At 36.8% G+C, this 19006-nt stretch overlaps 1 protein-coding gene across 1 annotated transcript in view; it reads left to right on the top strand.

Moving 5' to 3' along the window:
- Positions 1–19006, top strand: part of LOC137393942 (uncharacterized) — a 48752-nt gene that overhangs the window by 18523 nt on the left and 11223 nt on the right. The window contains exons 12-17 of the mRNA XM_068080655.1: positions 1874–2090; positions 4859–5005; positions 5738–5867; positions 11431–11591; positions 12855–12972; positions 16233–16304. Of these exons, the coding sequence (XP_067936756.1) occupies positions 1874–2090; positions 4859–5005; positions 5738–5867; positions 11431–11591; positions 12855–12972; positions 16233–16304 (845 nt within the window). The remainder of the gene's footprint in view (positions 1–1873; positions 2091–4858; positions 5006–5737; positions 5868–11430; positions 11592–12854; positions 12973–16232; positions 16305–19006) is intronic.

The following is a 19006-nucleotide window of genomic DNA, read 5'->3' on the forward strand; positions in this document are numbered from 1 at the left end:
TTTTTTACTAGGGAGTGTTTGCATTAGATAATTACTATGGGTTTCTATACCCCTCTATACGACATTTTCGCTATACGATGCCAGCACTGGAATGAATTAATATCGTATGGTGGTGGTCCACTGTAGCTGCATTGCAGTATACAGTAACACTTAAAGGTTGACTTGCAACAAAATTCACATTACAGCTATTTGGTATCAAAAGATTCACCATGTCTTACTCTGTTGTGTTGTAGGTGCCAAATGTGTGGAAAAGTGATCACAAGCTCTTAAAAGCTCAAAAATGAAAAGCCGCCGTAGACTGGAATCTCTTTCTCTGACGTAGTCATGAAATTTATTTATTGTTTTGTCACGGATGTTCTCACGTGAATTGAAAGGCCACTAAAAAGCTCAATATAAAGCTTATCGTAGCACTAGTTTATGACAAACACTTCGGGTTTTACCGAAGACCCCGTATCAAATATAGATGCTCGCTACTTTACAGTTTTGTTTCGGCCTGGTTTAATTGGCAAGTCGTAATATGATCATGTGACCCAATACTTCGCAAATAATTTTTGCAGCACTTTTCGATTATCACAGGTGACCAACAGGCTCTTCATGATTATCAGACAATGATATGTACTCCTTCGAGGTAAGGCTAAAAAATTAAATGAATTTTTTCGGCAAGTTATAAAATATCACTGCTAAAAGTGACAGCATTTACAATGACGATAAAACAGACGCGTAAGAACAATAGACATGGTTTTATTGAATGCGTGAAGTATATTTGTGAAAATATTTCGACGAATAAGGTTGCATGAAAGTGTAAACAGAAACCATTTTTCACAATTACGTCACATTTGAGCCGTTTTGGAAAGAGAATCCTAACTACGGCGGTCTCGTGTGGCTGCAATTAACTGTTCGTTTTTTAGCTTTTAAGAGCTTGTAATCACATTTTCACATATTTTGCACCTACAACACAGCAGATTAAAGGTCCGGCCACACGTAACGAATTATTCGTTCAATCTGACCGAATCCACGAATTTCACAGAATTCACAGATTTATTCTGCTGAATATCATAGATTCGTCTGAGCTGTGCATGCACACCGAATTCGTTAACGAAACGCGTTTAATTGGCTAACCAATTGTTTTTAGCGAGCACGATTCTAGTAGCTTTGACAAGTGGTATAGTCCAAGACACGTACGACGACACACAATAAAAGTATGACCGCGATATGACTTGATACATACGATGCAACTGCCTATATGCGCTAGAGATAGCGGCTGTTTTTGCGACGAAGCTTTTGCTGCATAAAAAGAAATTATTATTATTGAAAAAGAAATAATTCAAAGCTTCTAAAACATCTAAAAGAAAATTCTGGATACACGATGAGAAGTTCCTGTCATGGTGAACCAACGAGAAAGAACCAACAATAGCGCATATAGGCCGTTGCATCGTATGTATCAAGTCATATCGCGGTCATACTTTTATTGTGGGTCGTCGTACGTGTCTTGGACTATACCACTTGTCAAAGCTACTAGAACCGTGCTCGCTAAAAACAATTGGTTAGCCAATTAAAAACGTTTCGTTAACGAATTCGGTGTGCATGCACAGCTCAGACGAATCTATGATATTCGGCAGAATAAATCTGTGAATTCTGTGAAATTCGTGGATTCGGTCAGATTAAACGAATAATTCGTTACGTGTGGCCGGACCTTAATAAGACATGGTGAATCTTTTGATATCAAATAACTGTAATGTGAATTTTGTTGCAAGTCAACCTTTAACATTGTATGGGCTAATCCTCAATATTTTCTCAAAACCAAGTTTTACTCAGTTTGTGGAAGCCTGTTTACTGATAGCATTTCTAGTTTTTCGCAATGGTGAACATGTAGAACAATCATGGAAGGAGGTCTTTCCTTGAAAAGCCTCTCCCAAGTGCAAACTAATGAGAATAGTGAAGAGGAAGAAGAAGGAGAGGAAGATGGGAAATACCATCCTGATGTTTTCCAACCAGATGTGGAGAGTTGTGTTGACCTGCAGAAAAGTGCCTCTACTGACAGGGACGGCTCTCTAGGCAGCATACTTTTCATAGGTTTCTTGCATGATCTGGTGAGTCATCGCTGCTCTTTTACTTGTTTCTTGTTTTCAATTAGCCATCAGTGGATGGTAAAGTCATCATTAAGTCATCATTAAAGCCTAACTACATGCGCTGACCAAATGTATAATCGACTCGTTGCACAGATATTTGCTGTGGCTACACACGTGCATGCACACTGACACACACACTGACACAACTAAATGGTGTGTTGGCATTGACAAATAGGTTCTCCAATGAGAATTGCGATCAGCTGTGTAAAGGCTATGCTGTCCTTGATGGATTTTCCATTGATGCTGTTGAAATATCATCATTGATTATCTAATATTAATCATCAGCAGTTTTTGACAGCGACAGCACTTGTGCAGCTATTTGCATTGCTATATATTTGCTTTAAAAAACATGACACATTAATGTTGAAAACAGTTTAGTTCAAAAAGAATTTTGCTTCTTGAAATAGATTAAACTCTAAAAAACATGGTGTTTCTGATACATATTAGCATGTATCATTTATGTGCTTATATATTCATGCTGTGAGTGGTAGTTGATTAGCTGCGCAGTAATGCTTTCTTCTAATAGTATTTTAATCGCATAATTGTCCCATGACTTATAGCTATGGACTTACTAACTAATGGCAATTCCTTTACACGATTCTCAGCTGTTAGCTGTGTTCTCTATAATCGCTGGTGACAATAAACATAGTATATTGCTACTATGGTCAATGTGTACTAACTAGATAGAGTACACATCATGCATACACAGATAATACAAGTTTCAACAAAACTAATTACCCAAAGAATTGACAATTATCTGACGGGTTTCATCAACAACATGTCAGATAATCAGCTCCTTATGTGCTTCAAGTCTATTAACTTGTTGGGTGACCTTGTTATTTCTCCAAGTCTCAATCCCACTTTAATCGCAGCCAAGTTTTATCGATTTTAATCAATAAGGACACTCGTGACCTTCACATATCTGTTACTAGTGACCTTCACATATCTGTTACTAGTGACCTTCACATATCTGTTACTAGTGACCTTCACATATCTGTTACTCGTGACCTTCACATATCTGTTACTAGTGACCTTCACATATCTGTTACTAGTGACCTTCACATATCTGTTACTAGTGACCTTCACATATCCGTTACTAGTGACCTTCACATATCTGTTACAAATGATCTTAACATATCTGTTACTAGTGACCATCACATATCTGTTACTAGTGACCATCACATATCTGTTACTAGTGACCTTCACACATCTGTTACTAGTGACCTTCACATATCCGTTACTAGTGACCTTCACATATCCGTTACTAGTGAGAATTATTTTTGTTCAGATATAAATAAATGTTTATGTGAAGCTACATTGTCATCACCACTCAAAAATGAATTTTAGATGAACTTACTTGTGATGGAAAACAATGTAATCGAATTATTAGAATCGACTATTTCAGCTAATAGTATTATTTCTACCGATGTAGACAAACATGCTCATTTTGACATGATGCATGGATAACACTTAGCCGACGCCAAGGGTTTCGTTGACCAATCAGTGCATTGCTATTATTGGTCAGTCCTCCATACAGCGTGATTATTGGTCAGACAGTTCAGCAATGCCTGTCCTTATGTGATCTATAACTAAGGATGAAGTTTGTTGGACAGAATTGCAAGGGTTTAATAAAAAAATTCTCGAGGTCATGGGGAAAAAGCTGTGTTGGTTGACCCTTGTTAACAATATATAGGGTGACTAACAAAAAAGCAATAAATCGATTGACGAATCAATTATGAGAATGCCTCTGTTGTACAGCCAATGTCTCACTTGCTAAACTGTTGATGGTTTGTTCTATTTTCCTTACGTTGCTGTCCTCTCACATGTATCATAACGTAGTTACTGTCCTTGGACATGTGTCATAAGGCAGTTACTGTCCTCTCACATATATCATAAGGCAGTTACTGTCCTTGGACATGTATCATAAGGCAGGTACTGTCCTTGGACATGTATCATAAGGCAGGTACTGTCCTTGGACATGTATCATAAGGCAGGTACTGTCCTTGGACATGTATCATTAGGCTGTTACTGTCCTTGGACATGTATCATAAGGCAGCTACTGTCCTTGGACATGTATCATAAGGCAGTTACTGTCCTCTCACATGTATCATAAAGCAGTTCCTGTCCTCTCACATGTATCATAAGGCAGGTACTGTCCTCTCACATGTATCATAAAGCAGTTCCTGTCCTCTCACATGTATCATAAGGCAGTTACTGTCCTTGGACATGTATCATAAGGCAGGTACTGTCCTCTCACATGTATCATAAGGCTGTTACTGTCCTCTCACATGTATCATAAGGCAGGTACTGTCCTTGGACATGTATCATAAGGCAGTTATTGTCCTCTCACATGTATCATAAGGCAGGTACTGTCCTTGGACATGTATCATAAGGCAGGTACTGTCCTTGAACATGTATCATAAGGCAGGTACTGTCCTTGGACATGTATCATAAGGCAGTTCCTGTCCTTGGACATGTATCATAAGGCAGGTACTGTCCTCTGACATGTATCATAAGGCATGTACTGTCCTTGAACATGTATCATAAGGCAGTTACTGTCCTCTCACATGTATTATAAGGCAGTAAAAGTGATTTTATGTTAATCTGGTCAACGCATCTAGCAGTGCCTTCAATAGTACCTTTATTGTACTTTTTGCGTCATTTGCTACAGTGATAGCCCGATTATTACCGTAATGTACAATAATTTGCCAGCACAATTTGTACTTCAGCTGGTGAAGGATTATCACACGGCCGCTGGGAAAAAGCAAAGCATGCTTTATAAGATTTGCCAAGGGAATGTATCACAAGTGAACTTGGTAGACAGTAAAGACTGTAAGTGTCTTCTAGACATCTCTGAGCGGGTGCTTGATAAGGGGGTGAGTATGATGACTGTCTCCTACTTCCTAAAATCCATTACATTTTGCGCTTGTAGTTTTTAGCAATGTTTTGCCCACATGTCAATTTAACACGCCTGTTTGAAAACGGATAGAAAGGCAGGGCTATAATAGCTCTTTATTGCATTAGCTGAACGCTACTATATAAACTTGATACATGCAGGATGAATTCTAGGGTTCCTACAATTCCTATCCTTCTGACAACTTATTGTCAGTGTCGGACACGTTCTCTTCTTCCAACTCTGCATACTTGTATGTTATTAGCCTCTAGTATAGTCACTCGCTTTGCTTGCTAGCCACATAAGTATTACTTCAGCTTGCTCCGACTTATTCTCTCATCCTGGATTTTGAATTCTATGAGATAGATTTGAGTACTTAGTTGATTCCTTGACTTGTTTGTACCTATTGACAAGAATTTATAGTTTGGTGCGCTGGCTAACTGGCGTATCAGTTATTAGCAAGCACCGTACATGTGCCTACCTGTTTGCAACTTTTTCCTGATCTAGATGAAAACACGACTTGTCACCAATAGCTTTGGCTCGTCTTTTTGCCTAGAAAAATTTCTTGTTAAGCAAATCCACTGTTAAGCAACTTCGTTTATGTTTTCTTTAGTTTTGTGTGTTTATATATATTTAAACTAGCCCTTTTATTTCTCCTATCAGTACGTATGATTTATGACATCGTTTATTACGGTTTGTTCTATCGATCTGGTAGGAAATGGAATTGGCTCATAAGTTGTTCAAACTGATCGGCTTGCTTGGAGAGCTATGTCGTTCTGATGATCAGATGGAGATGAATCACTCACTCGCATATGTCGTGCGTCACATCTCTCAACTCATTAAAGGTGAGCTGTTTCGGTCATGCCCATACCAGGGCCCCCTGTTCTGTGTCCAAGTACGCGTGATGTGCTCTCTTTCTGTGAGCTAAATAATTCTTTCCCTATAAAGTGAGAAATGTGAAGGTGTTTTGATTATCAGCTTTTTTTTCTTTCATCATTGTTCTCTCAATTGTATTTAGAACATGAACTGCTGACTTTGTTGTGTAGAGACTTGTTTATTGGACAACAATATACTGTTATTGTTGCATTACAATTTTCGCCTTTGCATTAAGGTACGGCCACCCATACGGAATTATTCGTTCATTCTGACCGAAATCACGAAATAAACGAATAATTCGGTTGAAATTCACAGAATTATCTGAGCTGAGCGTGCACACCGAATTCGTCGACGAAACGCTTTTAATTCGCTAAACAATTTTTATTTTAGCGAGCACGATTCTAGCAGTTTTCGCCCTTGGTATAGTCCAAGACCCATACCACGACACACAATAAAAGTACGAGTACAATTCAACATAACACGCACGATGAAACTGCTTAAGTTGCGCTATTGTTGGTTAGCGAGCACGATTCTAACAGCTTTTAAAATTTACGTAGTCCGAAGAACATAAAGCAACACGCAAGAAAAATATCACGGCAGTTCGCCATAGTAAATACGATGCAACTGACTTGATTGCGCTAAAGATGGCAAGTCTTTCTACCACAGAACTTTTGCTGCTAGAAAGCAAGTTCTTATTATTAAAAAAACGATTTGTAGCCATAATGTCCGAACGATAAAAACCAACAATAGCCCAATCTAAGCAATTGCATCGTGTGTGCTATGTTGAATTGCACTTGTACTTTTGTTGTGTGTCGTCATACGTGTCTTGGACTATACTAATTTCAAAAGCTGCTAGAATCATGCTTGCTATTAACTCGTTTAGCCAATTAAAAGCGTTTCGTCGACTAATTCGGTGTGCATGCACAGCTCGGACAATTCTGTTCATTTCATGACTTCGGTCAGATTGAACAAATAATTTGTTACGTGTGGCCATACCTGTAAGGTACGGCCACCGAAATCAGGAAATGAACGAATAATTCCCGATGTGTGGCCATACCTGTAAGGTATGGCCACATGTCACAAATTATTCGTTCATTTCGTGATTTCAGTCAGATTGAACAAATAATTCGTTACATGTGGCTGTACCTTTATTCGCTTTAACAAATTTGGATTTGTTCATTCGATTCCCGTGTGTTTACTTCATTTTTCCCATGATGCAATTGTTATTTTTACTCCTTTTTGTTTACAAACCTTGTTAGACTACTTCATAAATAGAAAACGAGGTTTTGGACCTAGTTTTTATCATAGCCAATTTATCCAACATCAGTGGTCGCGGAAGGAAATTATTGTAATATCAAAAATGTTTCCGGTTAGATTTACTCAATATAGGAATTCAAACTGTAACATATGTCAATAACGAAAGAACCTTATGGATATATAGATGGTGCTGGATATACAGATGGTGCTGTAATTTAGTTCTAGATGCAATTGCAGCTACGAAAGCCGACCTTCAGAAGCGAGCTAGCTGGCAATGTGTTTTTGTATATTGTGGTATTTGTGTATGACAACCTTATGGATCTTATCGCTGATTGTGGGAATTCTGAGGATGCATGGGTCAAGCTAATTCGGGGCAAGGTCAACTTGCAAAAATTTTTACTAAAGAAGCAGTATTCTCATACTGAGGTCAGCGAGAGTGAGGATCGTTCTCCGCCATATAAAGACAATAACCAACAAGCTCGCTGCCCTTAATGCTGCTATTTGCGAAGAGGATTGAATAGTGACGTTATTAGGTATTTTTCTATACCTCAGTAGTTATTGCTCTAGACTCTAGAGCTTTTGGAGATGACATGACGATTGATTCTGTCTGACAAATGCTGCTTACCAAGAATCAAAAGAATAGACAGAGCTCACATGGTATTATAAAAAAATCAAGCTAATATTGATGCCACCCCGCTCTGAGCCAGTAGCAGTTCAATATATTGCAGACGTAACTTTAGAGAGTGTAATATATGCGGCGCATTGGACCATATTCAAAGACAGTGTCTCAGTAACAGTTGAAGCCGTAGACAAATAGTTAGAGGTAGATGAACAAACCATAAACTCAATCAAGCCAAAGCGAGTGCTTCAGGCAACATGTCAGTGTCTCTAAACACTAAGACTAACCCTAGCAGACCTACAGAGAGTTGGCTGATAGACAGCGGTGCAGCTAGTCGACTATCACATCATTTTTTGTGATTACACTGAGCTGCAGGTGCTCAAGCATGCTGTTATTGCAGATGTGTCATGCGTGCAAACAGTAGGTGGAGATAATCTACAGCTTCAAATACGAGTAAGTGCTAAGAAGATTATAGTGCCACTCCCTATAATCTGCTGCATGTGCCAGATCTTAATGGCAAGCTTTTCTCTGTCAAACCAGCTAAACAATGCAGCTTTGTAGTCCGATCCAACCATTTACAGTGATGAGTTGAGAACAGTCGTAAAATGATTTAAACATTTGACGCTCTGGTAGATAAACTGTATTATAGAGGTGTTTCATCAGATGTTCATGAGGTGGTATCTTTTGATAGTGTGTGTTTTATAGCACAAATGTCTTACTCATATCATATTAATAAACCTAAATGACCGATGTAATGATACTTGTATTGGCTTTTCTGATGTATTAAGGGCCCAAGGCTACCTAAACCATTCTATGCTAAGGATGGTACCAACTTTACTAGGAGTTAGAGCATGCTAATGCGTGTGACTGTACACAAGCTAATTCACTCGTAGAGAACCCTTATTTGGTATCTTTTCTAATTTCTGTAGGATGAATCATATTTGATTTTTTTGATTTGATCTCATATTTGGTTTAGTTTGATCTAAACTATATTTCCCGAGCCAATGCCAATTAAAGTAAATCAGACTGAAAAAAAATGAGTTGACATTGTAATTCAATGTCTGTATTTATTCAAGGAATGTTTTAATGTATTTAAAAAAAACTCTTATCATGTAAGAATGTTCTAGATATAGGACAGGCAAAATGTTTGTCTGGTGCACTCAGTGGTTTTTGGTTGTGGAGTCAGCTATGAAGTGGCTGGTCGGATTTACGGGATAATCTGTTAGAGTACCTTAGACTGCAAAGATGCAGTATCCGTAAACCTGGTTTGATAAGCCAGAGCTGTTAATTTTGGTCACCTATCGCTCTCTCTACAATGAAGGCTGAGTACATTGCTATATTTGATAGTGTTAATGTGAGTGTATTATAGTAGTGGCAATTGCTCTTAGACATAAGAAATAACATTCTGTTCAGACTGCTATATGCGTTGACAATCGGTCTACTTCACCGGTAACCCATATTAATAAAGCTAGTAAGGGTTTGAAACTTGGTGTGAAATACTGCGGTTCAAACAGCTTTTGAAGCTCATAACTTATGTACTAATTTCTGTGGTTCTACTAACAACATCGTTGACTATTTACCAAACCTTTTACGACACATTCGCTACAATATAACCATGTACATGTATGTTGAAGATGGTGTGGCAGGCTTGCTGGATAGATTTTATGGCCTTCTCCTTAATATATGATTGTTTTTTGTTTTGTTTTAAAAAATTTAAACTGAGTGAGAAGTTGTAGATATTTGCTTAATACCCATGCGTTCATCTTTGCTTCCCATTTTGCAAAAGTTTTTTTGGCGTCTTTTTGTTTGCAATCTCGGTGGGTTAAATAAAAGCTAGGGCTACTTCATAAATAACGGACCCTCAACTCAATAATATTCATGTTTCATTGCATTATGCTGTTATTTGACCAGGCATCATAGTAATTGCAGCACTTTCTCTACATATTTTTACGGTTATTATTATTATGGTTACCTTATCAGAGTTCTCTGCTATTACGTCCAAGACTAACTCTTTTGTGTAGATTGGTTGTTAATAGTTGTTCAACAATAAGTAGATAACTCCCGCTATGAGCTACAAATTTATGGTTGTTGAAATTAGTTATACATGTTCATTTAATCAGAATCAAAAACATCATAGTATTGATTTTTTTATAGAATATCCAATGCAAAATACAGAATATAGAATAAATTGAATGATATACGTACTTATAAGGATTTTGGCTCGATTACAGGAAGTAATTCTATCAATATATTGGTGATTCTCGGTGGTTTACAGATATTTTTTTAGCTTTTTACGTGTATGTAATAAGTTGATACTAATTTTTAAATTATACAGTTGTAATGATGGTCAATAATAACAAAACTAGCAGTTAGTGTGATTATAGTTTGGCACGTCTAGTAAAATTTCTTTTCAAACTTCAAACTCTCATTGGGTAGGTCCACTCAAATCAGGATCTAAAGTGTTATAATTTTTGTTCCCACATTTGCAAATATTGCTTGAAAAACTCGCTTCTGTTTGTATCTGTCAGTCGGCTTGCGTGGTTAGGCTTTTTTCTGCAAAGATTTGGCATAAATTGGTAAACAGAAACTTGCTGTGTGGTGAAGCCTCAACACCCATAGCTGTTCGTTTCATTATGCCATCCACTATCATTTATATAAGAATTAGTATGTTTTGAGAATATCAAAGAAAGTTCTAAAGCAACTGTTGCTGAAGCGTTGTAGGTATGACAACTCCTATCCTTATCCGTTAGGCAATATTTTATTTTGATATACAGTACATATAAATATAATTAGCAATAGTTCATAATAGAGGCATTTACTGTCGACAGATTGCTAAAACATGTCGACAGATTGCTAAAACATTTCCTTATCGAAGTTCATTCAGCCTTCTACTGTCACTCAATGAATTTACTTTTGCTATAAATGCAAAAAGTACCTAAAAATGCCGTAGTGAGAAAATATAATAGCCAATATTTATTTTGGAAGTGAACAACTTTAGCTAGAAATATGTAAAATGGTATTTTATAATATGAAGTAATAAAAGCATCTAATTTGAAAATCATGTGACATAACATATGGAATTTTCTTATTTATGTAGCACCTTTGATACGAATGTAAAAAGTGGTTTGTTAGTTTGTATTTATTGGTCAGTTTGCAGAGTGCAGTATTGTAGTCAGCTCTAGTCACTTCTAGTTCAAACTGATATATTGTACTCTAAATGGTTACTCATCTAATTTTAACCGAACGTTGGTTTTGTACCTGCATGTGTCTTCAATCAGGCCAACCGCTTAGAGAGGTAAACAAACATCCCCTCAACAAATTTTATATTGTTATTACATCTTCCGGTTAGTGAAGAAAATTGTGGTCATGGGAAACTGGCCTGAGAAATGTATAACATAAAAACATGACGTGTTTTTCAAAGAAAAATCAAATAGTGAGGTGAAACATTTGCATGTGGGACTTCACGTCTCTTACATACAGTCACCTTCATCAGTGTTTAAAAGTCTTAGTAGTTATGCTTTAGTCAAAATTGCACTATATTAGGTGATACCCTTAGTTCATTTTAACCACTTTAACTCTTGTTCTTATATCTAAACTTTAATAACTGTTATTATCCTTGCAGCTCTGCGTATTATATGATAAATTTATGTTTTTAGGCTGTGATATGAAGAGTATAGAAGATATATTGATAGGGTGTCTGCCGTCATGGCTCGCGTGTTATGTAGTGAAAGACATTCTCTCAGACCACTCTATCTATAGCAATCAATTAATCCATCCATTAGCTGAATCTTATCCTCAACCCTCTCTACAGTTCTTAGTAAGTATATATCTACTATCTACAGTTCTTAGTAAGTATATATTTACTATCTACAGTTCTTAGTAAATATATATCTACTATCTACAGTTTTTAGTAAGTACATGATATCCCTTGTCTACATTTCTTAGTAAGTATATATCTTCTATCCTACGGTCTTTACTAAGCATATATCTCTTATTTAAAGTCCTTGGCAGTTACATACCTGCTATTTATAGTCATTGGTAGGTACATACATTCAAACATGGATAACTCGAACTTCACGGGACCGAGCGAAAGTGTTCGAATTATCAGAGCGTCCAAGTTATCAGAGCACTGTCACAAGTCCATGTATATACTTATTTATTAGTAGGTACATGTACATGTACAATCTATAATATAAATCAAAAGCACAAATGGCTTGTTTCAAATTAAATGCTTCTAATGTAAAGTTTAAAACGTTTTTATCAAAAAGTATAGAGATTTTTCTATCACTTGAGAATGGTTTGTTGTTTGAGGTGATGTTATTGCCAGGACATTTTTTAGATTGACATTGGCAAAACTTGATCGTTGTTGAAATGCTCAAAAGAAAAGACATCTTTTTCTTTTGAGCGTTTTACCCACGATCAATTTTGCCGATTTTTCTTGAAGTTTATGCAAAAATTTCCTGACTTTACCTTGCTTCCGAAGGGCGATCGCTAAGCGGATGTTTGGTATAAATCAAATTTCACCAAACCTTTAGAAAAGTCGTTGGCAGAAATATTTTGCAGATGGTGGTAATAACGACGCTTATGAATTACGAAAAGTTGAGGTTCACCTCTATGGCTTGGAATAAAGTGATTTTCTAAAGCGATAACAACCGTTTCGGTAGCCGTTGGGAAAAAACAGTTGGAGTTAACAGTGTTGAGTTCGAGTTATCTATAGCAATTTATCATTACGTGGAAACGGACCAAAGAAACCGTTCGAATTAACCATGTGTTCGAGCTATGCGTGGGCGAGTTGTCCATGTTTGACTGTATCTACTATCTACAGTTATTGGTAGGTTCATATCTCTTATCTACTCTCAGTCCAGTTAAAAGTTCTTGATGAGCTCACAGAATATGTAAAAAACATTTGGAGATACTACTGGGTGTGTATAATGAGAATGAAATATCTCCTCGACCCTTCTAGTCGTAGCGATGCTGGGAGTATGACAGCGTGGTGTGCCTACTGCAACTCTTCTCAAATATTGATGGCTTCTTTTATATTATTGTTAACTTACAAGGAGAAATTATTCACTGATTTTAGATTAGTAACTACTTCTTTCTGATTCCGAGCAAGTCTAAGGTGGAGAACAGATCAGTTAGTAATTCTTCAAATTGTCACCCATCTCATCCTGCCACTAAACAAAAGAGAAATCATAAAGGTAAGTAAAAATTTCTCTCAACTCATTGTCATGTCAACACCTACCATGAACTAATTATTTTCTGACTCACTAACAGATCAGTGCATATGCAGGGTTGGCACCGCAGGATATTTTTTGGCAGTACTAGAATTATTGAAATGCATATAAAAAATAAACTATTTTCAATGTCTTAACCAAGCTCTGTCGAAGCAGCTAGAGTTGTTTCATAACAGAACATCGTACTGTTTATTGCTCTCAAATTCTTTCTAGACAGAATAGGTTATTGCCAATTGGCTGAATAGCCTTGTTTCTTCTCATAGTTTTAGTCCGTTCATTTTTAAATCTACTATTAGAATTTATGTGATACTGATAGCTTTCAGATGATCACAGGCTTTATATAATGAAAGTCAGGCATGTGAGTGTCGTATAGTATTTACATGGCCTGTTGCTGGTTCCTTCCTATCATTCTTAGGCTCTTTTATAATCGGGTAAGAATTTTTATGAGGCATGATTTTTCATGCAGTAGCTCTTAACAAATTTTTATAACTCTCTATTGTTGACTTCATATATATACATGTACGTTTCAAAAAGAGAGTTACGTGTGTCTCTTTTAATATACACATCAAATATCCATCAACATAGCAATGAAATATTTTAAATTCATCTACAATATGTTAAACTATGTCGAATTTTGGACTGAATGCCGAGCACCATTTTTTTGCACCAACTTTAGCAAACAAAAATACTCAACATGTTATGAATGGGTGCTTTGTTTATATTGAACTATTAAAAATTGTAATAGATTTGTTGATTTTGGGCACTTTAGAATCACCGAGGTCACTATCTCAGTAACACATTCGAAACAGTTCATTTTGTAAACTCAAGATGCGTTTACACCAGGACGAGTTATCGGAGTTGCTTCCACACCGAAAAAGTCTAGTTGGTGTAAAAGGAAAAACTGTTGTAAAAATGGCTTTATCCCAGTTGTGGACAAGGATTAAATGCTGCATACTACTATGTTTGTCCATTCTGTTATGGCTGTCATTGACAGAGTGCAACATAGAGTTTACCAATCATATTTCCCAATAGCGTCAAACATACAAGCATAATGGCGGTATATTTCGTTTTTCCAAAGGATCAGGTCAAAATAGAATGAATGTCAATGTTGTATTTCATTGGTTAAAAGGTGACTCATTTTTTCTAGTCGGAATTTGTGTTGGTTTAGTGTAAAGTCTTTGCAAAATGTGTTTCAAATCATAAACCGACTAAAGGCCGCTCCAACTCTCTCGGTGGAAACACAACTCCAACGAATCACCTTGGTGCAAATGCATCTTTAAGGATTGCTAGTTGCTATTTTACGTGTCTCACTACTATTCAACTAAACTGTGATTCTTATACTGTTATTACTCGCCCACGAGCAACACCCAAATAAACCGTTATGGATTCGGATTCCGAAGGCCAAGTAGCGCTAGTGATTGCGAGGAGGCATCATATTTTAGCTAGACTGACATATGATACCTTAAGTGGGTAAATGTCATAGATGTTGCTAAGGGAATCATAGACTTATTAACTATAGGTATAGTATAGTTAATAGGTCTATGAATGGAATAGAGGCTAACTTACGTATTCTTTTTCACGATAACCTAAGAATGTAACTGCATTTTTGGTCACACAGAATCGCCACACTCATCATACCGTAACGCTGCTGTATGTTTTATGAGCTGATCAAATTAGTACCATTTTGAAGCAAGCTTTAACGCCTGAGTTTTTTACCAGCCAATCACCGGTTGTATAAGGTATGTACCATATGTTACGTATCATAGTTGTTATAAGCTATTATATTTCATCAGCCATTGTTAATTTTTTACTAAATCTCAGCCAATGTATCTTGCTATTGCTGCTAAAAGAACATTGACTTGCTGATTAATGTACTACTTGATAATCAGCACCACATCATTTTATGGCATTCCATGGATGTTAACAGTCACACAAAACTGATTCAAAACATTATTTTATTACAGGAAGTCATCACTAACAGAGGTTTACACTGCTGATCATAAAGTTCAATGGAGTTACATTAAAAGTTCAAGTGATTTATGATAATTACTTCATCATTATTAGACCTTTTATTTTTCCCAAATATATACATATTGACAACTATTCTAAAGTTTAATGATGTGTTATTGTTTTATCAACTACCGCATGTTGACAAGATGGTAGGCATATTTTGATAACTAGCACTAGTCTGTTATTTTTGGAGTTATCTCATCCTGCTAATAACTTACAAAAACACCATACTAAATGCATTGAACTCAGGCTTTTTTAAACAATTACAATATTAAAGTCAAATAGACTTGAATGGAAATTTAATTAATAATTAATGGTAAATAAGAGTTATGACACACCGTCATGTTTTCATTTCGAAGCTTCGCCAAAGGACCGTAATTGAAAAATTACTTTTGCATGCTCTTCACAACGTACACGTACTTACCTAAAACATACTCACAAGTCTCAGTTATCTTAGCAACGTATCATTTTGGTCAAAAATGTGTGCCATGTTTCATGATATAAACTCTGGTCTAATTACTATGTCTATGGAAGCGAATTGAACTCCAGCCGCTTATGATATACACATGATGTTGAATTGTATGAGCAGCCACGCAAACACACGATTCACCTGTATCTCTTCTCATGTTTTTTTGAGGTTGTGGGCTTGTCTGTGATGTGTGAGTGGGAAGTCTGATGCTTGTGTATTTACATACATGAACCGCAGAGTATTCTTTGAAGATTAACATCAAATGTTCATAGTACATTACTACTTTAGTTTTATTGGGCTGAGTATACTGTGGCGTCTACTATTTGCTGTTGAAGTTTTGCAGCAGTATTTTCTATTACTTTTTGATGCAAGGATTACTCTCTCTAGCCAACCGTTATTTTCCTCCATGCATTGCTTTTTGCTTATAGAGGTCTCCCTCTAATCACCATTATGAACAATCATTTCAATTTGGGAAATAACTTCACTAGGTTTCATTTGGGTAATTTCTTTAGTCATCGAGTTTTGAGAATTGTTCCTGTATTCTTTGTAGTGGCCTTATTTTAATGATATAGAAAGACTAATGTACAAGTTTACAGCTGCTGGTGAATTCATAAATTAACAGTTAGTAAAGAGCTTCCTACATATGGCAATTTTTTTATTCATACTACCGTAATAGTAAAGGCGTGTTGTGTTGGACTTCATAATTTCTTTTTACAAACATCGTACCCATTTTCTTACCTCACAGGGGAAACACCACTACACACAGCTTGCATTCGTGGAGATTTAGCAAAGGTTAAACAACTTCTGCGAGATGGTGGTAAGTTGTTTCGTAGAGCTATTTCATTGGATTGTTCCAAATTCTCTTCTTTCTGCAAGCATTCGTTAGCTTTCTCACATTCGCTCAAAGATCCTTACTGGCCATCACCCTTCATCTCCTTGTTTTATATCGTTTCATTTGATGACTTGACAGCTTTGTAAGCTTTACATAGGGATGTTTGAGTTACGGTATGAGCTGTGACTTTGTAAACAGGGAGGAAATAATCTGTTGTAGGTTCTAAGTTGCACATGTAGGTGTATCATTCATTCAAAAGTTTGCTTTGGAATGTGTCTCAGGCAGGTATATCTTTGTTAGTCCAATGTTTTGGGATGTGTCTCAGCCGGTATATCTTTGTTAGGCCAATGTGTTGGATGTGTCTCAGCAGGTATATCTTTGTTAGGCCAATGTGTTGGATGTGTCTCAGCCAGTACATCTTTGTTAGGCCAATGTGTTGGATGTGTCTCAGCCGGTATAACTTTGTTAGGCCAATGTGTTGGGATGTGTCTCAGCAGGTATAACTTTGTTAGGCCAATGTGTTGGATGTGTCTCAGTCAAGTATCTCTTTGTTAGGCCAATGTGTTGGGATGTGTCTCAGCAGGTATATCTTTGTTAAGCCAATGTTGTATTCGTATAAGCAACGGTGTTATTTTTACCTCTTTAGTTTTTCAACTAGTGTCAGTTTATTGTCCCATTTGTTTATATATTATCAGTTTACCCATACACTAGCCGTCTTTTTTAGAAGCATAGGACTAGTGGTGGTCACTTAGTATATGGTTGAAATTAGGCTAACCTGTTTGAGCTTCTCTCTCTCGCTCTCTTTCGGATGTCCGGGTTTTTAGAGTTCTCAAGTTTGAAAGGTGTCATCTATTGTATCGACTCAAAGCTGCTAGTCAATTATTCTGAGACTCGATGTTTGCTTCAAATCTTTGTTAAGTTTATTTTAATGTCGTCTAAAATTGTGCATGCTCTTCGAGGCATAGTTGCTCTGTTAACTTACTGGTTGGGTTTCTAAGCAAAGAAAGTAGAGTGTTTTTCTAGTTTGCGTGAGGTTGTGAAATATTAAAACAGCATTTGAATTTGATTATCTGCTCTCCATGTTGACATGTCATAAGCTGTCTAAGGTGGTTAGTGTCTCCAGGTGAAGGTCACGGCATTACGATGACCAGTTTGTTCATACAGTCCTTTGATAAATTGATACAATCGGCTCAGATGATGCGGTTGGTTCAGTTGGTTCGGAGGTACAGTTATTCTTGGTGGTACAGTTAGTTCCTGTGATACAGTTAGTTCCTGTGATACAGTTAGTTCCTGTGATACAGTTAGTTCCTGTGATACAGTTAGTTCCTGTAATACAGTTAGTTCCTGCGGTACAGTTAGTTCCTGTGATACAGTTAGTTTCCTTGATACAGTTAGTTCCTGTGATACAGTTAGTTCCTGTGATACAGTTAGTTCCTGCGAGACAGTTAGTTCCTGTGATACAGTTAGTTCCTGTGATACAGTTAGTTTCCTTGATACAGTTAGTTCCTGTGATACAGTTAGTTCCTGCGGTACAATTAGTTCCTGCGATACAGTTAGTTCCTGCGATACAGTTAGTTCCTGTGATACAGTTAGTTGCTGTGATACAGTTAGTTGCTGTGATACATTTCTCAGTTTTGTGCTGCTACATAAGACACTTGGCTGCCCAAATGGCCTGTACAGTAAATCTACACAGCATCTTAATCTTGATTTGATGACGTTCTACTTGTTGACACTTTGATTGATGTCTCAAGATTATCTTTGTTATTCTACATGCACATCCTGTTTGCACGGCTAAACCATAAGTCAGGCTTGCTCGAACCTTCTCATAAACTTCTCTAGAATTCTGGGTTAGATTGGTTTCATAGATATCATGAAATAGCTTTTTATGTTTGGATAAACAACTTTTAGCGAGTGATTTTTTGATTTTTAGTTAGTCACTACTCTAAAGTACGTTGCCGAATCCACAAATCCCTGGTCACAGTGAATCCAATTTTTTGTTTAAAATGAGATTTTTGTCCTTCACACTCTTAGCAACCGCTGGCTTTGTTAAACACTAGCTATTATCCTTGAGTTGCTGCGTTTCTATCTAAAACTTGGTTTTGTTAGTTAATAACTGGTCAGCAGAAAACTACACATGGCTCAAGCATACTTTCACCATACACTTAGCTCTAGTACACTCTCAGCATACACTTAGCTCTAGTACAGTCTCAGCATACACTTAGCTCTAGTACACTCTCAGCATTCATTTAGCTCTAGTACACTCTCACCATTCATGTAGCTCTAGTACACTCTCACCATTCATTTAGCTCTAGTACACTCTCACCATTCATTTAGCTCTAGTACAGTCTCAGCATACACTTAGCTCTAGTACACTCTCAGCATTCATTTAGCTCTAGTACACTCTCACCATTCATTTAGCTCTAGTACAGTCTCAGCATACACTTAGCTCTAGTACACTCTCAGCATTCATTTAGCTCTAGTACACTCTCACCATTCATTTAGCTCTAGTTCACTCTCAGCATACACTTAGCTCTAGTACACTCTCACCATTCATTTAGCTCTAGTACACTTTCAGCATTCATGTAGCTCTAGTACACTTTCATCATTCATTTAGCTCTAGTACACTCTCAGCATACACTTAGCTCTAGTACACTCTCAGCATTCATTTAGCTCTAGTACACTCTCAG

This window comes from Watersipora subatra, chromosome 4 (genome assembly GCF_963576615.1).
Source record: "Watersipora subatra chromosome 4, tzWatSuba1.1, whole genome shotgun sequence".
Taxonomy (NCBI): Eukaryota; Metazoa; Bryozoa; class Gymnolaemata; order Cheilostomatida; family Watersiporidae; genus Watersipora; species Watersipora subatra.